At 53.8% G+C, this 23,891-nt stretch overlaps 8 protein-coding genes across 8 annotated transcripts; 4 read left to right on the forward strand and 4 right to left on the reverse strand.

The window, feature by feature from the left end:
* Positions 1-96: 96 nt before the first annotated feature.
* Positions 97-836, reverse strand: SODALDRAFT_325131 (hypothetical protein; the record flags this gene model as incomplete). Its single annotated transcript, XM_028609958.1, has 5 exons — positions 97-143; positions 193-348; positions 395-469; positions 542-572; positions 819-836. The coding sequence occupies 5 exons, from the start codon at positions 834-836 to the stop codon at positions 97-99; spliced, it is 327 nt and encodes a 108-aa protein (XP_028465358.1).
* A 1,145-nt stretch (positions 837-1,981) lies between these two features.
* SODALDRAFT_280023 (succinate-semialdehyde dehydrogenase) lies at positions 1,982-3,958 on the forward strand (the record flags this gene model as incomplete). The annotated part of the gene is made up of 2 exons (XM_028608208.1): positions 1,982-2,215; positions 2,372-3,958. 2 exons carry the CDS (start codon positions 1,982-1,984, stop codon positions 3,956-3,958), a joined length of 1,821 nt encoding a protein of 606 aa, XP_028465359.1.
* A 680-nt stretch (positions 3,959-4,638) lies between these two features.
* Positions 4,639-8,121, reverse strand: SODALDRAFT_361268 (DEAD-domain-containing protein; the record flags this gene model as incomplete). Its single annotated transcript, XM_028614353.1, has 8 exons — positions 4,639-4,684; positions 4,755-5,136; positions 5,202-5,701; positions 5,754-6,207; positions 6,282-6,478; positions 6,533-6,852; positions 6,945-7,077; positions 8,096-8,121. The coding sequence occupies 8 exons, from the start codon at positions 8,119-8,121 to the stop codon at positions 4,639-4,641; spliced, it is 2,058 nt and encodes a 685-aa protein (XP_028465360.1).
* Positions 8,122-9,236: 1,115 nt separating this feature from the next.
* Positions 9,237-10,362, reverse strand: SODALDRAFT_280410 (pre-rRNA-processing protein IPI1; the record flags this gene model as incomplete). Its single annotated transcript, XM_028608235.1, has 2 exons — positions 9,237-10,211; positions 10,315-10,362. 2 exons carry the CDS (start codon positions 10,360-10,362, stop codon positions 9,237-9,239), a joined length of 1,023 nt encoding a protein of 340 aa, XP_028465361.1.
* A 384-nt stretch (positions 10,363-10,746) lies between these two features.
* On the forward strand, positions 10,747-11,363 carry SODALDRAFT_325135 (hypothetical protein; the record flags this gene model as incomplete). Its single annotated transcript, XM_028609959.1, has 3 exons — positions 10,747-10,764; positions 10,848-11,144; positions 11,259-11,363. The coding sequence occupies 3 exons, from the start codon at positions 10,747-10,749 to the stop codon at positions 11,361-11,363; spliced, it is 420 nt and encodes a 139-aa protein (XP_028465362.1).
* Positions 11,364-15,513: 4,150 nt separating this feature from the next.
* SODALDRAFT_280326 (hypothetical protein) lies at positions 15,514-18,336 on the forward strand (the record flags this gene model as incomplete). Its single annotated transcript, XM_028608228.1, has 3 exons — positions 15,514-17,236; positions 17,312-17,809; positions 17,876-18,336. 3 exons carry the CDS (start codon positions 15,514-15,516, stop codon positions 18,334-18,336), a joined length of 2,682 nt encoding a protein of 893 aa, XP_028465363.1.
* A 537-nt stretch (positions 18,337-18,873) lies between these two features.
* On the reverse strand, positions 18,874-20,373 carry SODALDRAFT_334665 (hypothetical protein). The gene has a single exon (XM_028612268.1). It carries the CDS (start codon positions 20,020-20,022, stop codon positions 19,033-19,035), a length of 990 nt encoding a protein of 329 aa, XP_028465364.1. The 5' UTR covers positions 20,023-20,373; the 3' UTR covers positions 18,874-19,032.
* Positions 20,374-20,761: 388 nt separating this feature from the next.
* SODALDRAFT_297800 (hypothetical protein) lies at positions 20,762-22,716 on the forward strand. The gene is made up of 2 exons (XM_028608832.1): positions 20,762-21,724; positions 21,823-22,716. The coding sequence occupies exons 1-2, from the start codon at positions 20,965-20,967 to the stop codon at positions 22,584-22,586; spliced, it is 1,524 nt and encodes a 507-aa protein (XP_028465365.1). The 5' UTR covers positions 20,762-20,964; the 3' UTR covers positions 22,587-22,716.
* The last annotated feature ends 1,175 nt before the right edge of the window (positions 22,717-23,891 follow it).

Consider the following 23,891-nt stretch of genomic DNA (forward strand, 5'->3'; position numbering starts at 1 on the left):
GTATTATTATTAAAAAGCCCTTTATTTAAAGCGTTATCCCTTAGGGGATAAAAAAACCCTAGGCGCCGCCGTACACAAGCAAAAAAAAAACCCCTACTAGTTATCCCCTAGAAGATCCTTATTATCGTCGCCTACTAGGATATCTATTAGTACGCTGGTGTATATTATTATAAGATAGAGAATATCACTTACTCTCCTTAGCGGCCGCGATTAGCGCCCTTCTAAGGCGCGTAATATAGCGCGTAGGGATACCCTCGAGGTTTAGCGTTATTAAGGTCTTATTTTTACCGGCGGGGGGATCTTCGGTAACACGTTTACGCTTATTCGAGCGCGGGGTTTCGTTAACTTCTATTTAAGTTAGTATATTATCGTATAGCACTATAAACTAACTTACCGGCTAACAAGCAACTAGACAAGCCCGCGCCGACAGTGTAATTACCGTAGCCGCCTTTGCCGAAGTCTTTCAGCACTATACACGACGTAAGTGTGCCTTTTCCTATAGTATATTTATCGCACCGATGGCGGCCCCGCTTCTCGTCACCGTATATTTGCACGAATAACCCGGAAAGAGCCTGCGAGCGTGTTATATTAAAATCAGGAAATTTGACAGCCGCGCTTTTCTGATATTTACGGCGTATAGTAATTCCACGTTTGATCTATATTCTTATTAGCGTATATTATCGTACGTTGATGTGAAGATATATATGGTGGGATTATTCTTATTTATATACTACGAGACAGTACTGGCGCACTTCTGTTTAAACTCTATATATCGAATCCATAGTAAACTACTATACAGAGCGTGTACAGATATATACAGTCGAGTATAAAGGCATCTAGTAGCGGGGATCCTAACGTTTCTTTTGGCTAGGTAGGGGGGGGGGGGGGGGCAGTTCTTCTCCATCGATTTCTGTCGGCTATTAGTACTATTTATCGCCCGCTATTCTTACCAGAGATTATTTGCTTATGCCCTCTTGCGTATAGAACCGTTTCGTCTTATATAATAGCATATAACCTATCACGCAATAAGTTAGCCCTGATCTGGAACGGTTTTACGATATCTTGCCTAGACTAGTATAGCTAAAGCACTAAAACTGATCTTCCGGACCTGTAAAATCCGAATCTTGGCCTGTTAGACCCGTATAATCGAGCCCTGATACTGCCTTAGATAGATCTTACCTGCGCGGAACCGGATATAGGGGTAACTTACTGGCCTGTGGTTATCTAAAGAGTAAAAATAAGATTAGGTCTAGCGGTGGCGTTATAGTTATAGTAGTAGAAATTTTTTCCTCGTAGCTTATTAGCTCATTATTACGTTATAGACTTTTCTTTTACTACTAGCGTATTCATATATACGAATATATACTACAGCGTACGGGTGTTTTTTTCGTGCCTATAGAGTGTACCTACTAAATTTAAAGGGACTTTTTCGAGTTGTTATAGTGTCCCCTGCGGCATGCGGTATCTTGGCTCACGCGACTCGACACGGTCGTCCTGAACAATGGGGCCATGTTAATTAATTAATTGGCTACTGTAGGTCTGTCCTTCCTGGCACGATATAGGGTTCACGTTGAAGAAACCCGCTCCTGAGCATGGTCAATTTGGCCGTACGGGCCTTAGCAAACCATCTAAGGTATCTTCCCATTCTTTCTCTTTCTCCTTGTACCCTGTTTGTCCTTTCTTTTTGTATCTTTGATCATTCGTTTGATCATTTTGTGAAACGTCGACTCCGACCCTGACTCCGACCCTGACTCCGACCCTGACTCCGACCCTGACTCCGACCCCAGCTGCAACTCCTACATCGACACCAACTTTGACACAGCATTTCCACGAACCGTTGGGTCTTCTGGATGTGGCCATGGATACAATGCTCAACACAGATGATGTCCAGGTGTGGTGGGAAGAGGCCATGACCTGTCTTGCGGCTCGGGTCCGAACAATACCGTCAGTACAACTGCGTCCATGCTTTGCCCTCCCCCCCATGGTTTCTTCTCTTGAGCCTCCCTCTCCCAGCTTCTCTCTTCGAGACTTACGTGTAGTTCTGCCTTCCAGGTTTCAAGTCGCCCAGGTCCTTTTCTCCCTGCTTGCTTTAGCCGCCAGTGTCTGGGCCATCGGTCGAGTCCGTAATGCCGAGGACAAGACTCCTCGCAAATACACCGTACCAGGGCCCAAGACCCCTGATACGTACCAGACGGTTGAAGAAACGAGCATCAAGGTAAGCTCTGCCTCCTCCCTTGTAGTTCAATAAGTGCAGAGTAGGGCAGCGGTTTTCCTCTCTACGAAAGAGGCAAACAAAAAAAAGAAGAGGAAAAAAAGGAAAAAGGGAAAAAAAACTTGTTGAGACTTGTCGAGCTGACTCTTCGTCCAACAGCTCCCCGGCTCCTCTGCGATTCAATGCTACGCACCAGCAACCGGCCAGTTCCTAGGCCTCATCAATCCTTCCACCCCCGCCGCCATCGACCGTGCCCTCGATGCCGCACATGCCGCTCAGGCCAAGTGGTCTCGGACCGACTTCGCCGCTCGCCGCGCCGTGCTGCGAACACTGCTCCAGCATGTGCTTGAAAACCAGGAGGCCATTTGCCGCGTTGCCTGCCTCGAGTCCGGCAAGACAATGGTCGACGCCCAGCTGGGAGAGATCCTCGTCACCGCAGAGAAGCTCGAATGGACCATCAAGCACGGCGAGGACGCCCTCCGCCCCAGCCGCCGCCCCACAAACCTGCTCATGACCTACAAGCGCAACGAGGTGCGCTACGAGCCCCTGGGCGTCGTCGCCGCCCTCGTCAGCTGGAACTACCCCTTCCATAACTTCATCGGCCCCGTCATCTCGAGCCTCTTCGCCGGCAACGGCATCCTCGTCAAGATCTCCGAGCAGGCTGCCTGGAGCGCCCAGTACTTCACCGCCATCGTCCGCGGTGCCCTCGTCGCCCATGGCCACGACCCGGCCCTGGTGCAGTCCATCGTCTGCTGGCCCCAGACGGCCGCTCACATCACCTCCCACCCCCGCATCTCCCACCTGACCTTCATCGGCTCCAAGCCCGTCTGCCACCAGGTTGCCGCTTCGGCCGCCAAGCCCCTCACCCCGTTGGTCGCCGAGCTCGGCGGCAAGGACGCCGCCATCGTTCTCGACTCGGCCGCCCGCGACCTCGCCCGCATCGTCGAAACCCTCCTCCGCGGGACCTTCCAGGCCTCGGGCCAGAACTGCATCGGCATCGAGCGTATCATCGCCACCCCCAAGGTCTACGACCGTCTCGTGCAGCTTCTGGAACCCCGCGTCCAGGCCCTCCGTCTGGGTCCCACCGCCGACGTCGGTGCCATGATCTCCGACGCCTCCTTCGACCGCCTCGAGTCCCTCACCACCTCCGCCGTCGCCGCTGGCGCCCGTCTCCTCGCCGGCGGGAAGCGGTACAACCACCCAGACCACCCCAAGGGCCACTACTTCACCCCGACCCTCCTCGCCGACGTGACGCCCGAAATGGCCATCGCCCAGGAAGAGTGCTTCGGCCCCCTCATGGTCCTCATGCGCGTCCCTTCCAACGAACCCGCCGACGTCCTCGCCTACGCCAACTCGTCGGACTTTGGCCTCGGCGCCTCCATCTTCGGCGGCGACTCGGACCCCTGCCTGCGCGCCGTCGTCGACGGTCTCCGCACCGGCATGGTCGCCGTGAACGATTTCGCCGCCTACTACGCCGTCCAGCTCCCCTTTGGCGGCGTGCGCGGTTCTGGTTATGGCCGCTTCGCCGGGAAAGAGGGGCTCCGCGGCCTCTGCAACCCCAAATCCGTCTGCCTCGACCGCTTCGGCTGGCTCGGCATCCGCACCGGCATTCCGCCCCCCGTTCGCTACCCCGTCGCCGACCAGGAGCGTACTTGGCGCTTCACCAGGGGTGTTGTCCAGCTTGGCTACGGCCCAACCCTTGTTCAGAAGGCCGCTGGTCTTCTCAGCATGGCCAAGAATATGTAAAACCAAAACCTTTTATTTTTATTTCGGGAGGGGAAAAACCAAGCCGCATACTTATTTCGGCCGTGTAATATGACATGTAGAAAAAGCCCGGCTGGCTGCCCTCGGCGGCGCAGCGGACATGCTTAGCAAGAGAACGGGGAATCGGAAAATAGGGAGCACCAAACGCACTTTTTGCAATGATATGCCAGATTACACTTCTTTATTTCATTCCATCCGCCTGCCTATGGCCGCCTATTAGATCGTCTCGGGTCTATGCCAGTCTTCCCTCCTTGCCCACTGCGCCGACGAGGCACGGCTTAAGAATTCCTTATCTGTTATTACTTCCTGCAGAAGAAATGGGCTTATGGTCGTGGTGGACGATATTCGACGATGTACAGCCGTGTTTCTTCGACTTCCCATTCTCTTCCTTCGCCTTGTTCCCCCTTTCCTAACCTCCGCATGTTAACGACGCCTACGTCCTGGGCTAGCTAAGAGTTTTTTATATGGTCTCCACGGTTGACAGTGGGGTGGACACGATATCCTAGAAGAAAAGGTGACGCAAAGTTGCAGGGCCATCAAGAGCAAGGACAAGCGTTTTAGGGCAACCTCTCGGCATATATTTCCACATCAACTCTCGGTCGATATGGCCTCAAATACCAGACTGGCCGCGAACTATCAACCTCTTTACGAATCAAGGACAATCAGAAATCCATAGACTGCATACAGTCCTCGATTCCCCCCCATGTGCTAGATGGCAGCAGTCCATCGGGTCGTCAAGAACAAGGAGACCCATTGCACTCGAAGGAGACGTCAGAACTGAGGAGTATCCCAGCCCTTTTGATCGTCGCCGCCAGTGGCATGCCCAGCACCGGAGCCCCAGGCGTCATCGCCACCATTGGCTCCCCATGAACCGCCTCCATCACCCCCCCAGGTATCGCCGCCGCCGCCGCCGTCGCCGCCATCGCCGCCATTGCCACCCCAAGAGTCCTGCGCATCGGCCGGACGGTCGTCCGGGTTGGACTCCTCCTCCCATTTCAGATGGAGGAGGTCTTCGCCCTCGGGCATGTACATCTGGAGAAACTCGGGGACCTCCTGCTTGTTCTCGAGAAGAAGACGAACGAGCCTGGTGGCCATGGGCTCATCCCGCTCGGTACAAAACGAGGTGGCAAGGCCTCTGTGTCCCATACGGGCGGTGCGGCCTGGAAAAATTTGTGAACGTGAGTCATATGACGCCCTAACAAGGCCGGGGAGGGAGAGCACATACCGATTCGATGAACGTATTCTTCAATGCCTCCGTAGTCGAGCGAAGGAAGGTCGTAGTTGATGACGTGTTGAATGTTCTGAACATCGATCCCGCGAGCCATGACGCCGGTCGCAATGATTATGGGTGTCTTTCCTGAACGTAAACCACGCATTGCGGCCTCGCGCTCGAGCTGCGTGCGATCGGCATGCATCGACGCGCAGGGGTAGCCTTTGTTGAAGAGGAAAGCGTCAACCTCATCGGCCGACCTCTTTGAGTTGACGAAGATGATAGTGCGGCAAGGGTCCAGTGACTCGATCGCCTTGATGAGCTGCTCCTCCTTCTCCTCGGGGCGAACCTCGATGAATTTCTGCAAAATATTGCTGTGGGTGCTGCCAATACGACCCACGCTGATTTCGACGTGCGACTCTGCAAGGTGCGTACGGGCCAAATCTCGCAAAGCCTTTGGGAAGGTGGCCGAAAACAGCATGTATCGGACATTTCCCTCATCCTGATCTATCGCGCTCAGACGGACATGATTAGTTGGGCACGGATCTGATGTGAATTGAAGTGTACGCAGACGACTTGCCTCCACCCCTCATGATGGTCTCGAGCTCCTCATTCCAGTCATCGTGGAGCATCTCGTCGGCCTCATCAATGACCAAATAGCGAAGCCGGCGCAGCGTAAGAATGTCATGTCGGCCAATGAAGTCACAAAGCCGTCCCGGAGAGGCAATCAGGATATCGCAGCCCTTTCCCAACTGGTCGATCTGCTCGCGGAGCGGACCACCGCCGTATGCGACGCAGGGACGAAGCATGGTGCGGTAACAGAATTTACGGGCCTCGTTGAAAATCTGAACTGCCAACTCGCGAGAAGGACAGACAACCACGACAAGAGGCTCGGCTAGGACACGAGGCGTGACACCAGGAATGAACGTCGCCGGGTTAGGACGAGGAGCCGCCAGCTTCTTGGCTTTTCCCATGAGCTTGTTCAGGATGGGAAGCAGATACGCGGCGGTCTTGCCCGAGCCTTTTACTTTGCGTTAACGGAGAACCCGTCTAAGCTGGGAAATGTGGAAGGAATATAAGAAGCGATTGACTGACCGGTCTGGGCAATGGCAACGACGTCGAACCCTTCTTGAATGGCAGCGAAAGTGAATCGCTGGATAGGGGTGACGACGCGAAATCCGGCCATCTCAACATTGCGAAGCATAATGGGGTGCAGACCAGCATCTTCGAAGGTCTTGCCGATGGGAACGATACGAGTATCACCGCGCTGGCGGACCTCAAACTTTTCAATCCTGTAGACCATTCAGCCATAGATATGCAGCAGTGTGTGATGGCTCGGAGCTTACGTTTCGTACGCCTGCCCCATGGCATCCAATCCCCGAAGTTCGGGAGGCCCAAAAAGCTCCTCCTCGAGCTCGGGGACTTCAGGACCAACATCACCGTATTCCTCAATATTGAACTGGTAGCTCTTTGCATTGTGAGCAAAGCCCAGAGCAAAGTTCCTTGCGTTCTCCTGGCCAAATTCATCGTAGTTATAGCCCTCTGGCTTCACCCAACCTTTCTGGGCCGGATCGGTGGCATCGGGGGAGTTAGCGGCCTCATGACCACCTGGGTCCTTGGGGAGAGCCGACTTAATGTCGGCAACACTGAACGTGTCGATCATTCTCTGCAAAAGACGACAAGTGGCCGAATACGGAACGCCCACTAAATTCCTCGGTCAGAACAGGAAGATCAGGACATGAAGGTAGACAGTATCACTTCGAAGATGGGTATTCGGGAGAAGGAAGAGGGGATCACCCGAGAAGGAGAGCCTATGGTCACCCGCAAGGAGGCAGCACCAACGTACCTTTGGGACGTCGTAGTATTGTCTAGGGGCAAAGAATGCTCAATACTGGGCGAAAGTCTTTGACTGTTAGTTCAGATATCCCTCGACAGTCGGGTTGATTTTGAGGGGAAAGGAAGAAAGAAAGACTGAAAAGGGTGTGTAGATGAACTGGAAGAGAGGAGGAAGAAGAAAAGGTTAGGAGCAAAAAAGCAAGGCCACCTCTAGATATAGGAGAAGATCCTGTCCGGGAGGCTCCACGTGAAAAGATTTTCAAGAGTCAAGGAAAGAGCCCCGCGGAAAAAAGGAGAAGCTTAAACCAGAAAGTAGGGAGGCAGAAAAGTAGGCAAGAAGTGTAGACGGCCTGGAAAGTCATGAAGTTCACGGCTCGCCGTGAAGGTCATCCGGCAGAGAGATGAGGGGGGGAATAAAAGCAAAGTGCACCAGCCAAAGGAGGTGGTTATTTAGAGCGGCATGCCAAAGAAAGGGCCATCGCATAGCACCACTATCAAAGCAGTCTCATAGTGGATGTAAGAATGAAACGGCGCAAAGGGAAGATGGGAGAGTATCGAACTGTGCCAGAGGGTGCCAAATGGCCGTTACAGACTGGAAAGAATATCAGAGAAATCATACCTGGTCAGGCTATCCAGACAGCTCCAGATACCAAACAAGCACTCTTGGTGTTGCTGGAAACACCTAAATCTGTGTATGTTTGGGATAAGGTACCTTATGATGAGGAGGATAGAGATTAGAATTTGTGCATGTTGTGTCCTGATGTCTTTGATTTCAAAAGATTTCATGGTTATACTCCTGGCTTCATGGCAAGAGCACCCAACGTAGTACTTCCCGTCTAGGAGTTACCAGGCCAGCATAGAACCATAAGGCACCTTAGGTAGGAACATAGGAACATAGGAGCATAGGAATATAGGAACTCCTCTGGATATCTCCGACTTAACTTGACAAGTCGCCAATGAATCGGTGGCAGTTACCCAAGGCATGTCATGTTGGCCTTGGCTAATGCTCCTACCATTTATTGGGTCTGGCCTTCTGTTCGTAGCTTACCTTAAGGTAGAGGTAGTTTGTGTACCTTGCAAGGATGACTTTGCTATGCATGGCTGGGCCTGGGTGATTCAGGAGGGAAAGAACGATGGATACTGAAACGTGCCTACCTTTACCTACCTTAGGTACCTTGGGAACCTAGAGGAACATACCACAGATTACCTTGCCTCCCTCCCGATGTACCGAGGCTTAGGTTAGAAAGGGTCCAGCTTTGATGAAATAAATCCAGGGCGAACATAAGCACGGTACTAACATGCCACCGTCTCTGGTATTTATTCCAAGTAGAGTGTTGCTTGTAGACTACCCCTGAGCTGCATTGATGCCACCCTTAGTGTGATTGCACATCAGCTGGTCAGGTCTGCCAATGAGTTGGTCGTGGCAAATTCTGGACAGACAGGTAGACTGGTTCAAGGGTCCTCAAGAAAGAGTCGACTTGGACCATAGGTAAAGTAAAGAGCAGGGTACTTGAAAGGCATGGCATGTCTAATTCCTGCCCATAGGCAGCTTTTGTCTTGTTGGTCGCCAAATGTCCCGGAACGCCGCATACTCATGCAAACACATAGCTTGCGCACATAGTCTCCCCTTTTGTTCGCCAAGCCTGTTGTCCCTAGTAAAATCATAAAGCAAGTAGTTCGAAAAGGCTGGCCAGGCTTTCTGTTACCTCCACGACCTGCCCTAAAGGTAGCCAATAAAGCGCCGATGACAGACCTGGCGTTGTCGGGCAGGTAGCAGCCGCATCCGGGCAGCTATTCCACGGAGAGAGAACCCTAACCGTACCGCTCCGCGGTATAATTTCATGACGGCATGTCAGGACTGAGATCATGATATTGGAAAGGTCAGCGGACAAGTTGGCTGGACGGTCGTTCCCAGGGCCAAATCCTGCCAATCCCCTGCAGCGTTCGGCCGGGTGAGAGGGTTAACCGGTTCCTGATGCTGCGGATGGTTGGCCTAAATATTTCGCCGGGGGATGAATTCATCGTAGGTATGAAGCCACGTACGAACATGATCTCCATGATCAAATGGGCAAGGAGCCCAGGGGCTCGGGAGTAGCAGGTATTGGGTTCTTTCGTCCGCTGAAATGAGGTTAGGCCGAACAAGCCTGTCCAATACGCCGTCCCAGAATGAAATATAGCTCGGTGGGTATCGTAGACTTTCGTGTTCTCGTCAGATCACCACAGATCTAGGAGGTCTTGCGGATCCACAGCGGATGAAGGCTCGAACCCGGCCATCCCATCCTTCAGAGACTGTTCGAGAGCTGAAGCAGACCGGCCAACAGCCCCTCCCTCTTTCTTTGTATGTTCTACTCCCCGAGAGAACAGAATCAGAAACCGCCGGCCAAACACGCGCTGGCGGGACTCGTTGTCGATGTACATTTCGGCTTCCTCGTCTCGGCGGGAACCGAACAGGTTCAGGTAGGCGAAGGGCTGCGGCACACGGGGCACGCGGTACATGCCGTCCCAGTGCGCATTCGGATTCCGTGTCGCAACAGCTTCAGCCTCTAGACCGGCCGTCAGAAATTTCGCGAGGATGGCTAGTTGCCGAACGCGGGACTGCGCATCCTTGGTCTTGAGACTCCCTCCCTTGGGCGCGGCAGACCAGCCGCCAGTGGCCGAAACGGACCACCCCATGAGGGCGCAGAAGCTGCTCAGCGTCTTCGCCCACCCGCCGGGGCAAGACACGATCTCGTCCTCGGCGACGTCCAGTAGCCACTCCAGGGCGGACAGCGCATCGTTGCTGATGTCGACGGACAGATGGGTCATGCCGGCACGGACATACATGATGCATCTCTCCGCGTGATTCCTCACCTCGTCTCCCGGGAGTTGTCGGAACAATTTAAGGAGCTGTGTGCGGACCGGGCCACATGGGTCGGAGATGAGGGGTAAGAGCCTTGCCAAGAGGGTTGCGGTACCGACAGGATTATTACCGGAGGCAACTTGCGTGGTGAGATTGGCAAGGGCCTCTTTACGCTGCTTCTCCGACCTCGAGTTCGACGCAAGGGAAAGACTATGTCTGAACTGCGCGCTGGTCTCCGGAGCTTCGGTCGAGAGATTCTGTTGTCCCATGACGATAGATTTCGCCTTGAAGCTGGTGTCGGTGAAGTTAGAAGGCTTGGCCTTCGCCTTTCCCACCTTGAACTTGGGTTTCTAAGCTTCAAGGTTAGTAAACATAAGCATTGGGTGGTCCTAGTGAGTCTGGGTTTATGTGGATCCATCCAAGGGCCGTAAGTCTGTTCTAGTATTTTCATACCTGGAAGTCCTTAGCCTTCTCCTTCTTTTTCTTCGTGCTAGAACCCATATTGACGTGGAGACACCCGGACTTTTGACAAGCTTCAGATACGAATGGTGTACGGTGATTCCCTCAAACTCGGCCAGAGAGGGAACGCTTTTAGTTTTTCCGCGGCTTTCCGTTGGTTGTCGGTTCTGAGGTGTCGACAAAACTTCACCCGACCCGACCTTGAGAACCATGATGGATGAAGTTTGCTGATTATGTAATCACAGAACACTCCAACCCCCGACTCAGCAAAGTCTATCCCGTATTACCGTACCTCAGTCGAACATATGGGCCTGGGGGAAACGTTCTTCAAAACATCATACTTAATTACAGGACAGGCGTAAGCGGGATCTAGTTCCTACCCACTGCTTTACCATTATCGCCCCTTGCATCCCAGTTCGATTTGCCATGGTCGACCCAATATCTGTAAGCAAGGACTTGCCCCATATTGGCCGCGACGTCGAAGCTCAAGTTATGGGCTGACACACTAATCGGGCGTAATGGCATAGATCAGCGGGCACGACGCGCTTGACGAGAAACTTACCCGCCTATCCAAGAAGCCAGGCGTCAAAGCAACAGTAGTCCTCGATCGAGCAACGGGCGCGATTCTCCGGACCAACGGCCAGTTATCAAACCTCATTTCTACGGCTGCCGCCGCCCTAAAAAGTCCGACGGACGGTGGTTCCTTCTCGAGCGAAGCGGGCGCGACACAAAACGGCGAATCCCACGGGTTCGAGGAATTTACACGGAAGGTGTGGACTTGGGTTAATGCGTCGGGCGGTCTAGTCGAGGAATTCGACACTGAGGTATGATTGCTACCACTAGGCTACCCGAGGCCAAAAAAAAAGACTGCAAGCCCTTTCGCGAGTTGGCCGTGAACCGCTGACATCCGACTTTTTCTTTCCTTGTTTTCGCTGTAGGACGAGTTGAAACTTTTGCGATTGCGGACCAAGAAGCAAGAACTGGTCATCGTCCCGGATGCGAAATACCTTCTTATCCTCGTGCACGACACGCCGCCGGCTTGACGAAGAATTACGAGTCCCAGACATTGGACAAGAGATATTTTGAATTCTACAAAATGAAACAAGTGGTCCGCGTAGCGCAGCGGCAGTATGATAACACCCTCCTGAAGGGGGTTGGAAGCCCGTCGAAACCCGTGGCCTGGAAACTACCCAGATGGTTTCTGCGAATGATGCAAACAAACTGCGGGTGGGCGGGATACACAACTGGGACGGAGAGCTGAATTACGGTCCAAACGGCGTCCTGTTATATGATACCCCCAAAGCAAAGCATTGGTTTGTTGCCAAAGTGGCGGGCGTTTGTTGCGAAAGTGTTGCTGGGCGCAGGCGGCGAGTCTCAATCCCAAATCAGAAGGGAGACTGTGACCAACGTGTCCCACGGAAAGTTCTGGTGGAAATCTCGGGGACAAGCATCTCCAACTTGACTGGCAAACAGGCCGTTGATGGATAGTGGCATCCCCAAAGGAAACGGCACGGAAACGTGCGTGACCTAGATACAGCTCAGGGGACAACTGCGCCCAAGGACAACTAGGTAGTTCCTCGGCAGGTAGCATATCTGAGTGCGAGCTTCTGGTAACTTAATCAAGCTGCCATACCCGAGAGCGCAGAATGGTATAAAAAAAATTGTTCCCATGCAATTGATTGTGTCGTGACACCAAAATGTTTCAAAGGACTCATGCGACTCGGTGGCGCCGAACACGTATTCTTAGCCTGGGTTCTACGGATTATTATTACAAGAATCACTGTCTTAGAAGGGGACTCCTTGTCTCCGTACGGCTAGATATCCAACAAAAGGCCTGGGTTTCCCTTAACCATGCATACACACCATACATATTGACGACTCCATATTAAGATTAGAGGTCTCGCGGGTAAATAACCACCGTCTGTCGTGGGCCGTTTCATTCAAAAGTCGGATTACATACCGGTACACCAGGCATACACATGTTTCGGAACGAGTAAGGATTGTCATCGACGCTGGCAGATCGCCCGAACTCGCTGCTTCTCATGTTTCCTGTTCCTCGTGTTCTTATCACGGCATACCTATACTTTGTGGCGGTGGGCATGATGCTACTGCTATCAAGAGCAATCGAGTCGTTATGCGTGCAGCCAAGACGATCAAGTATGGTGTTGCAACGCGCGGGCAGGGCCTGCGAAGGGCGTAGGATACCTTACCTACGATATGTCTTCATCTATTAAGGACAATGGCAGTACCAATGCCGGCGTCGCAATCCAGGCTTGAGCTGGTTTGGTAGCGAGGTGAGGGTGGGGGGTTTGACAAAGATTCCAAACCCACTTGGGAGGAAGTGGTGAGACAAGGTGGCCCATCCCATTCTCGGCTCGTACCGACCATATGGCGGTGATACATTACCATACGTTGTAATTACGCAAAGGCAAAGACCGGTTGCGATCGAAACTGGCTCCAATGTGCCCAGAAAAAGATGACAGGGTATATTATCATCTGAGACAGGCCGTAATATCGATGAGTGGAAACTTTCCACTCCAAACATCATCCCACTGGTGACAAATATGCCAACATGGCCTGTGAGACTTGGATCAGACTGCAGGAGAACGACCGACGGGGGTGCAGAATCCCGTTACCAGACCCAGTAAATACCCCAGTGCTGGACCGACAACACAGCCAATTCGTCGTATTTCGATGCATATGCAAAAACGCACCAAGACAGAAAAACTGTATTTAATGTTAGTTGATCGTGAGATTGGGATGGGCAGTGTACATGCTGCACCTCCTTTTGTGCAACGAGCCGGATGGGACGAGGGCTGGGACGTATGGACCTACATATGTGCAATTGCAGCCTACAACGACAGTGACGAAAGGTCTTCCATATCTTACCTTACCTACTTGAGTATGTAAGGGTTTGGGGTCGCAGTTCGTCCACATATCTTTCTGATCTTTAACGCATGATCGTCCAGGATAGCTTGTCGACAGGCTCGAGGTTTCTCCTTCTACATTTTTCTCCTCGTTCTTCTACCCACTTCTTAATTTCCCGACATTTTCGACAAACACAATCCACTGCCTGACCCAGATGTCCGTCGTCGATATTTTGATACCAGAAACTGGCCTACATTGTCGATCTACGCACTAAGATCAAGTCGCCTCGCCTCTCTCTAGCCAGCTATCATTGAGTTCCAAGCTAGCCGTTTTGTGGCGTCATCCCTCGCACATTGGCGCATAAGACATCCTAACATCGTCCACTGGACACGCGCATAACTATCGGGAAATTTTTCTTCTTTTTTCTTCTTTTTTTTTTGTATTTATTTAACCGCTCAACATCGCCAGGCTCACAACCCAGAGCCTAAACGCAGGGTACATCACCTCGCAATACGACGAGATGAGACGATAAATAGTACTCCAGCGCCATTGACGACCGTCTCGCCTGGTATGCCTTCCCTTCCGATCTTCCGGCGCGGCTCTCGGTCGCAGCAGAACAGGCCTGCAGGCGAATTGGCGCAGGTTCCAGCAGGGGAGACACCGGATCAGGAGGAAACTGATGACGGGGAACGACCGGAGCTCCGTACTTCCAAACGCGAGATACTGCACGACTTATTCAGGCGGACGCGGGATCGAGCCGGGTCTCGGTTCTGGCCGGGGTTTGGGTCCGATGCGCCCGGCTACCAAGCCCCAGGGCCGACTTGGAGCCCGTCCGGTCATGGCCCGAGAAGTCCTGCCGTCCCGGAGTCGACCTTGGGGGGTACCTCCACCTCCTCGCAGAAACAAGCTGGACCCGAAACCCAAGGCCAAGCTCGGTTTCCGGGGTCGGTCGCGAAAAGAACTGTAAGTCAGCTGCCTACCTTACCTTAATTACTTCGTACTTTTGTTTTCCGTTACATCACATACGTCTATTCTGGGGTTCTAGAACCTCGTTAGTCTCGATACTTTCCCCCTATTCTTCCCGTTACCTAATCCACCAGTCAGCTTTCCCCGACTTCCCCGACTTCCTTTTCCCCGCTCGCCATCACACTTGCCTCCCAACTATTATACCTTACCTAGCTTGACCTGACGTTGCAACTACCTCCCTGCCCACTTACGAATGCATACTTTGTATGTTAAGGTACTGTACTTTGTCGTGTTCGACCAAAAAGTACCTACTCCGTGCTATATACCTTACGTGCGGAGGTTAACCTGCTCGGGCTGATCCTACCTCAGCTCAGCACTGGCAGCCACACGGCCTTGTGCCAGGCCGGATTCGCTAGGTCGGATTCGCCAGATCGGATTCACCACTTCGTACATCGTACCTACACAGGACAGGTCACCCCTCAGCCCATTCCCGAAGCAGTGAATGCAAGTGCGCCGGGCAGCGTGGGGCATTCTCACCCACTTCCTTCGCCAATTGTACACCATGTGCCACCTTCCTCCCCTTCTGCTTCCCACCTAATATACGTTTACCTCCTTACCTTACACCACCTCACCTACCCACCTACCCACTCACCCACTCACCCACCCACCTCCCTACCTCCCTACCTCCCTATCTACCTTAGTTACCTTACATAGCAAGGTAGAAAGCTGTGCTTCTCAGCACAAGTCTGCCAGTTCCGGGTGTTGATACCGCAGGTCGACCCCGTCTACAAGGCTTTGCAGCCTAAGCACAAACACTCCCTTCTCCTATCTGTCCCCCGCGCGCTCTCCTTTTTGAGTACCTATCTCCGTCATCCCTCGTGGCCCCCTTCTTTATCGGCTGCCGTTTGTCCACTTCGTCCTCCTCGTCCCCCTATTCTCTGCCTCTCCTCCCTCCTGTTGTTCTCTGAACCGCCTCCGTGCCATAGACGACAGGCTCCAGGGAGACGTTCGCATCACGACGTCGCGGCGAGGCTGCTACCGTGACGATCGTAATCTACGTCTCATCTGTCCCATTGCATCGTTCCAGCACCAGCTGCAGAGAGTTCTGTCCCACCAGCCTCGTACTTTTGCGCTGTAATCAGAGCCCCGCCAGGCTTGTTGCGATCGGTCTAACAAGTTGCGATCTAGACGTTGAAATCGTCTCCTTCGCCCTCTTCATCATCGCCACGCAACGGCAACCAGTTTCCCTCACCATCTCTCAACGCCAACAAACCCCTCCCGCCACCGCCTCATTTAAGTTCCGAAGAGGCCAATGGCCCTGGTCCTCGCCCTGGTCTCGTACTAAGGTTCAACAAGATCATGGCTACCCTCACCCAGGATGATATCGAGAAACTCTTCTCCGGAGCGCCGCAGTACTTTGCCCGCTCGGAAGGCCACTACACAGGTGCGCCGCACCCCTCTGTTGCCTTTCCCTGGGACGAAGCCCTGGAGATCCGGGACCTGCGCGACCATGTCCAGATCGAGGACTCCTCCTGGAGCTGTGTCACTGCCTGGCCTCACGTCACCCGGGACGCAAGTCGTAGCGCGGCCGCCTGTCTCAAAGAGAAGAAACGACCTCACTTTTACCCTCGGTGCCGTGAGAGGCCTAATATGCTGAGCATGGAGGGCTTGGAGAAAGGCACCATGGGATACCAGGCGGCTCTAGAGCTAGCCGTCTCTGATGCTCTACAGGAGGAAGAAAAGCTGAACGTGGATGAGGACAGCGGCGCTTCCAGGGCCAGACTCATATTCGAGAAACGCCAGAAGATGCTGAACTCCAAGGATGGCCTCCGTCCCCTGGAGGAAGCGGCCATATTAGACCAGCTCATCAAGAACTATGACCGGTATACGTCCAACCGAATCAACAAGAGCATCTCGAGCACCTTGTACAACGAGCTGTTTCTCGGCATCCTGCACCCGCCCACCCGTGTCGTGGACCACCAGGATCCATACAGTCTCACCGTCCAAATTCAGGCTCTGCTCAAGGTGCTGGCGACACCGCACCTGTGGCTGGACTTCTCTCAAGTCGAGTGGAGAATTCGGTTAGGCCAGATCCTCTTGGGCTCCTACCATAGAGACTTACACGACATGGATCCTCGCATTGATGAGATGGAGGGTGAGGATTGGGGGAAGGAGGAGAGGTATTGGCTGTTGTTTCAGATCCTGTTGGCCTGCGAGCTTCTCATCCGCCTGGACGCTATCACCGAGGGGGAAGAGCTCGGCATGGAGTCTATCAGGCCCGCCGAGATCCGCCGCTTCGAGCGGGACGCTACGCCCTCTGTGAGGTGGTCTATGCACCTTGCGCGAGCTTGGCTCGAGAATATCCAAGTGGTTGAGACCGAGGTTGATCTAGCTGCTCCGAGCCCGGAGCGGAATCACCTGAGCGGCTGGCTGGCATCTCTTGCGGGTAGAATGGCCCCGAAACATGGTCAACCTCACCAGCCCCAGACCGAGAAGGTGACCGTGTATACGATACAAGGCCGCCATCCGCAGCGGCAGGTTGATGGTCTCACCCACTTCGCGAGAAAGCTACGTTGGCCGGAAGTAGAAAAGTATGCAGCGCGCATATCGGACAATGTCGACAAAGCATCCAAAGCGACCCCGATCAACACGCCGGTCGACGACTCGCCGCAGAGCCCCGAGGGGAAGGACTCGTCATACTTTGTAGGCTCGCGTGCTGAAGCAGACGTGACGACGCAGCCGTCCAGGCGACGCAAGATTACTGCCGCGCTCCACCCTCGGGGTTGGCTCTCCAAGTCTTACTTATCCGGCCTGGTGCTGCCAGGAGAAGGGTTGCAACACTTTATCATGTCCACGTTGCTTGAAAACGACAATGACGCCATGGAGAAGCTCGGTCCTATGGCCAACCTCTGTGGAGGGTTCATCTACTGCGGCAAGAGCTTCTGGAGCACCGCTTGTGTCGTTGGCCGCGTCCTAGCTGCGGGTAAGGGCTCTGCAGAATGTATGGGCTGGATCTCTAGCGACATCATCCCCCAGGGGCATAAAGACGGTTGGGTGGATATCATAGTAGATGAACTCCCAGGTCAGTCTCATCGTGGTTGCTAGACCTGATGTCCACCGTGCTGTTACTGTTACTGTTACTGATCATGCCTGGCAGAGGACGCAAACAAAACCGGCACGAAAGCGAGGCTCTGGGCCAAGACAGAGATTGAAAAGGAATCGGATGTCCTCGGCGATGCTGACCCCTTGTCCGTGCTACCAGGCGACTTCATCATCCCATTCGAAAACATCTATAGCCAACCGCTCCCTAGCCTCGATATCAAGGTCCAATCTCTGAATCTTTTTGCTCCCGTCGACTCGGTTCATACTACACCGACGGATAAACATGCGCCAACACCCTTCTCCGACGTTAGTCGCGTGTCGCAGACCCATACCTACCCGTCCTCCATTTCGTTTTCGGTCGCCAGCTCAGCAGGAGAAACCCAGGAATACACCTTTGCCCTCTCTAACGATGTGTATTTTGTCACGGCTTATCCATGCGCTCCATCTGCGCATGTCAGGGTCATCAAGTCGCCTTCGAGCCCGACGATTCAACAAATTAATCTGACTGGAATCGACGTTGCTGGCCAGGCCTCCTGCTCAGCCACCATCACTGGTAAGTCTCCAGGGGAATTTGGTGGGCACGTCCTTCTTACCTACATTGACTTACTAAATACAACAGGCCACCCACTGCACAAATCATTTACATATACCGTCATTCATCTATCGGAACTTCTTCAGAAGCAAGCTACATCCACACTGGATGATCTGCTTACGGCTACCGACCCTGCAGTTCGACGGCCTTCCATGACACCTGCGTCCAATCTCAACGCGCTTCCCCGCGTTCTAGTTATTGACTGCATCACGGGTCTTAAGATGCCTCCCCAGTCTGCACACGACGCACCATTGTCACCGAGCTCCCCCGTCGTGGAGCGCCACGATAGTCTCTGTATAGCAACTGCTAACTTACACCTCGAGTCGCGACGGAGACAATTCGGCAGCGACATGGAGATCCTCGTGCGTGCTCTTTGTGCCGAGAAGGGCTGGAATGCTATTATTTCCAGGCGCCGGCGAGGCTGCCTCGCTTGCGCGATTCGTGAGGCCGGCGCATTGGGATGGAAGGTCATTATACGGGTTGATTAGGGCGACACCGAATCTCTCTTAGCCCCTCGGCCTCGGAGTTCAAGGCTCGGCGTAGTCTTATGCGTGCCTACAGCGTTACGTTTTATTTGTTTAGCGGAATGTATTGCAAATTGACATCACCAATGTACAAATAAATACTGGCCCCAAGCTTCCTTGGGTTTCAATCCTCCCCCACTCCCCTTGATTCTCAATGGAATTAGCGCAGGTGAGAGGAACTGCTGTCTCGGCGCGTTAGTTCACTCGTTGTTTGGCTGTGGATTCCCGTCTCTCATGATTTATGGTGTTGTCCTACCAGGAGGGTGGTCTATCCGATGTCAGTGTATTGTCTGGAGCCGTCGGACGACATAGTATTGTAATTAAATGGACAACACGTGAAAAGATGGCCATTACAGCGGTCCATGTTCTTTCGCAAGGCCTGGGCTGTCCATGTTATTTCCGACGTCACGGTCGACATGGTTTTTATTCCTCGTATGGGAAGAGAGAAAGAAATCACTGAGTTTGACACACGTTAAAATGGTTATACAATCAACGTTACACGGGCTCTGGACAGCTCGGAAAGGTACGGTCTATTCCAATCTGGGGAGGTTCCTGGACACGGTCGTTCCGATGAGTAGCGTACATATTTCCACATGGTTATGGCATTTTCAGGTCAACACTGATACCCCATTTTAGGAGTCTCCCTCCGCTACTGGCATTTTACAAGTCAGAAGAATTCCAGGCGTCATGGACGCTCCACTCCTTCCAACCCTCCTGCTCGCCAGGAAGCCTGATGGCCTCCCACTCCTCGCGCGTCACCTTCTGCCACTGGTCAACGGGGATCCAGCCGATGTAGGCGCGGTCACCAAAGCCGCCGACCCAGTAGATGGCCTGGACGACGATGCGGGCCCACTCGCTCCTGTGGATGCGGTTGCCGGGGAGCCAGTAGCGGGCGTCCGGGTGCTGGGCGACGAAGCACGAGGCGAGGGCGGCCTCCTCGTCCGCGTCCGGGTGGAAGGTCTCGACGTAGCCCAGGATGGAGAAGCGGGGGAGATTGGCCGCGGAGTAGGGGACGGTGTCGTGGGGCGTGTCGTCGCCGTTGTTGTCGTTGTTGTTGTTGTTGGTGGTGGTGGTGGTGGGAGGGGACATACCGAGGAGGCCGCGCAGATGGTCGAGGAAGGAAAGCTCGGAGGAGGACGCGGAGGCAATCCGCTTGGCGGGCGGGTAAGGGGGTGTCCAGCGCATGGAGAGCGAGATGTTGGAGCCGGCACGGGCGTTCTGGAAGGAGGTGGCGATGGCGATGGCGAGGACGGTGGGGTTTCCCAGACCGTCGGCCTCGCAGTCGGCGATGTAGTCCATCATGCCGATGGGAACGCCCTCGAGGCCCGGGGGACGGCGCCAGTCCTGGGTCTCTGCGCCTTCGGAGTCGAGGGCGGAGGAGGAGGAGGAGGAGGAGGAGGAGGAGGAGGAGGACGACGACGACGACGACGAGGATGGGAAGACGGTGGAGAGATGGCCTATCTTTGATAGAGCCAGAATGCGGCGGCCCATGACAGCCGATTCGTACGACGTCGGAATCCGGAAGCCGGCGTCGACGGAGACGGATGGGTTGGCAAAGACGTATTCGGGGTGGGGAGGGGACATGTCGATCCCGTAAGCCTGTGAGGCGGTTGCCGAGAGGCAGGCGAGGAGGAAGGCGGCAAGCTTCATGATGACGATGGTGGGGGGATCTTGGGATTTGACCGCAGAGTAGACAAAAGGCAATGTGAAGAGGGTGAGGCTTGATAAGATGGCTGGAGAAGACGTTCGTTCTAATTAAATACTTGACAGGTCGGCTGCGGCTCGAGCAGGATCGTATGAGCAATGGAAAATTCCGTCGTAACCACGGTTGTCCACTAGCACTATGGCCGTATAAATGAGGGATTTCTTTAGCGAGCTAGACCGGGAAAGCCACAGAAGAGAAAAACAGAGACGAGAACAGCCGGGAGGGGGGCGGAACACATTTATGAGGGTTATCCAGAGGCAAGAAAAGACTGTCCAAGGTTGAAATGATCACTTTGGGTAACGAATGGCGTTAGAAGTCGGTCCCGTGCGGAGGCTGCACGAGACCACTAACGGGTTCCCAGCGGTTCCAGTGGTACCCGCTGTTTCTTGGCTCTCCACTTAGCCTGGCACCGAACCAATTAGCATCGTATTAGCCATCAGAAGATGATCTTATCTGATGGCTCTGGATTCTGTAACTGGTTTGCTCAGAATGAAGCGGGGCAGTTTCTGCCCCTCATCACTTCTCGTGACTTTTAGTCAAAAGTCACGGTCAAATTGGACTAGTATCATCATTATATCCAGTATTATTGCAATACGCGACTTAAACCCCGATAAGGTGGCGTGTAGTGTCTACGAACTAGGAAAGTCTGGACCCTGGGAATTTATTCTCCCTCGTACAGTCCCACCGTCACACGGGACAAAAATCAAAGAAGGGTCCACGGACTGCCACATCGTTCGTTTTTGGTCTTTTTCCGTACAAACAGATTTCCAAGGATCTTCCCGATGAGAAGCACTTCTTCTCGCAACAATATTGATCCGGTAGCAATGCGCATATCCCGTTTCTCCCCTCTTTCGTCGTACGCGGGAGCCTTCTAGTAATTACCCCACATGCGGATTGTGCCCATCATCAATCGAAACGGCGAGAGTTTGTCCAACTCCGCCATGGCTGGTTGGGACGACTTGCCAGCTGAGCTCAGGTCTTTGGTCCTCAGCTTTGCCATAGCTGCTGCGCAGAAAAGACCCAAGGCGCACCATCTCTCCTCCTATGCTGCCGTCTGCAAGGAGTGGCAGCATGTCGTCGAACCCGTGAACTTCGGATCCCTCAAGCTCACCGCCTCCGACCTGACCGATTTCGATGCCCTTGTGGTCGGCCCACGCCGCAGGTGGCTCAAATACGTCTGGTTCAGAGTCGAATTGCCCAAGTACCCGAAGAAGAAGAGCCACACGCCCGAAACCGAAGAGGAGCAGGACGAGAATGACCGCGTCTTCTCCCATAAAATCGCGAGCCTCTTCGAGGTCCTCTCCACCTGGCCCGAAGAGGACAGCTCGGGGATCGAGTTGGAGCTCAGTGCCAGGTCGCCGAGCGATACGCAGGCTCTGGCAGGCGCGGCTGGGCTGACGGAGGACGGGGAATCCCGGTACTTTGATTCCCACCTGGATTTTGCGTTTCTAGATACAGGATGGTTCGGATCGCACGGCCTCGTCGAAGTCTACGTTGTCACAAAACTGTCCATTCTGCGACGGTGCTGGCGCAACCTCGAACCCCGTGCTATCCTCACTATCGTCTCCAGTCTCCCGCGTCTCCGGGAGGTGAGATATGAACCGTTCCAGCAATTCGACGATGGTTCACAAGAAATCATCGACATGGGTACGTAAGAGACCTAACCTTCCACGCTCGAGGTGATCGGTTTATTATTCATCTTGTTCCTGTCTCAACTCTGACCCGTTCTCGTTGTGGTGGTGTAGATCGTGCTCGAGAACTGCCCTTCTGGCCTTCGACTTTGCAGCGAATCAGCTTCTTCGAACATTTCGACCCCATCAACGAGGAAACCGAGAGCAATGAGGAGGACGATGACTTCGAAGACGAGGATGGTAGCGAGCAAGGCGACATCAACGAGACGGAGCCGCGCACGTGCATCGCGCTGGCCATGAGCTTCGCTCGCCGCAGCATCCAGCTCGAGGAGCTAGCCGTCTCCTTCATGATAGACGCCCGCCACTTCTTTCAACCTTTCTTCGAAGCTCGCCTTCCGGCCTCGAAACCCGAGCTGCCCTTCTGGTCTTCACTCCGATGGTTGACGCTCACGTCGTCTGCGATTCACTATGACGAGGAAGCGGACCGGCTGGACGCCGTCTTCCTGGCGGCCGGGCGTGCGGCGAAGCGCATGCCCCAACTACGGGTCATGGAACTCTACAACGTCTGCAAGCATTCGGCCGGGGTCTTCCGTTACATGGTTACCGAGGGGATTAGCGGGACTCCGTCCATCGGCTGGGAGGGGACTTGGCAGTACGACATGGGCGAGCGCGTGAAGAGGGTCTGGGGCGAAGTTGCCTGGGCGAACGTCTCCAAGGCTCTCGTGGTACGTCCGGAAGAAGTAATGAAGTACGAGGGCATGTTCAAGTTCATCCACAACAACCTGGCAACCAGGGAGCTCGTATTGCACTGGGTATCATCGACGGAATTACTTGGTAAGAAGGAACCTCTTCCGGTACCTCGACTGAGTCTGCGATAGGAAAACAGGCGAATTTGGTTCTAGAAATCACCTACTTGGCCCCTAGTACCTTTCTTATAGTCCTTATGGTAAAATACCCTGGCATGATTGACATATCCCTTACAAGCCAAAGTCAATTGAGAATTCGAGGATCTCTAAACTTCCAAGAGACAATTGGTCCCTTTTTCGCGAGTCGTCCCGATATCATGCGGTATACAAGGGTGGACACAGGGCGTTCGTACTCCGCGCTAATTACCTTTATTATTACTCCGTGAAATGACTCACCGAGCCTGATGAGGTAAGGCAGGAGCGGGAGGCAAAGTGGGGGCTGGGCTTGCCACTTTTTGTTTCACGTGACCGGGGTTGTCGGCCACCACACAAACCCAAAGCGAAAAAAACCCTCGCCGCCCCATGCCCTGGCCGTGCGGGAATCGACGACAACCACCCAACAACGACAACATCGCACACCGCGTGAAACATCGTCCATCACCAGTCAAGCCAAGTTCATAGCACCCATCAACCGCGAAAATGGGCAAGGTGCGATTTTTTAGCCCCTCCGTTCCTCTGTCCCTATGTCGTCCTGCTCTCGTACAGATATGTAGGACGAGGGGGTACAGCGATATTGTGATGGCTGACGTTCTTCGCCACACAGGTTCACGGCTCCCTCGCCCGTGCTGGCAAGGTCAAGTCCCAGACGTACGTTCCTCCCCGATCAATTCTCAATCCCTCGAAGCATCCGACACCGTTCCTTGGATGGTCATCGATGATGGATCGATCCCCTTTGTCGGATAAATGATTTTACTGGACACAAACGCTCCATCCAAGCGCCTCATGCTGACCTGGATCCCGTTCACTACAGCCCTAAGGTCGAGAAGCAGGAGAAGAAGAAGGTCCCCAAGGGCCGCGCCAAGAAGAGACTCACGTACACCCGCCGCTTCGTGAACGTCCAGCTCACCGGTGGCAAGCGCAAGGTGAGCACCGAACGGGAGCCCATTCCGAAAGTTCTTTGGCTGGTCTATCTATGTCGGGGAGGGAGGGGTGTTTTTCTGCGCGATGACCGCAGTGGAGAAGAGACCACGAGATGGAAGAGAGAGAGACTTTCTTCACACCGAGATGGATGGAGAAATGATGTCGCGCGTCGAAACGGAGACAGATGGGACCCAGGCTAACGCAACACCACCCACACAGATGAACCCCAACCCCGGCACTTAAAGCAACTCATTCTCCTTTTTCCCATCGGCGTTATCCATTTTCTCAACGACTCTAGGAATGTCTTGGTAACGGCATGAAGGCATGAGGGTTATTGGAATTGAACGGGAATGTTCT

The sequence above is a fragment of the Sodiomyces alkalinus genome, assembly GCF_003711515.1.
Source record: "Sodiomyces alkalinus F11 unplaced genomic scaffold SODALscaffold_7, whole genome shotgun sequence".
Classification (NCBI taxonomy): Eukaryota; Fungi; Ascomycota; class Sordariomycetes; order Glomerellales; family Plectosphaerellaceae; genus Sodiomyces; species Sodiomyces alkalinus.

Excerpts from the sequence above, each read along its gene's own strand:
- SODALDRAFT_297800 (XM_028608832.1), top strand. The coding sequence starts at position 20,965 with ATGCGGATTGTGCCCATCATCAATCGAAACGGCGAGAGTTTGTCCAAC. Across the intron at positions 21,725-21,822 it reads ACAAGAAATCATCGACATGG|ATCGTGCTCGAGAACTGCCC; the intron begins GTACGTAAGAGA and ends GTGGTGGTGTAG.
- SODALDRAFT_334665 (XM_028612268.1), bottom strand. The coding sequence starts at position 20,022 with ATGAAGCTTGCCGCCTTCCTCCTCGCCTGCCTCTCGGCAACCGCCTCA.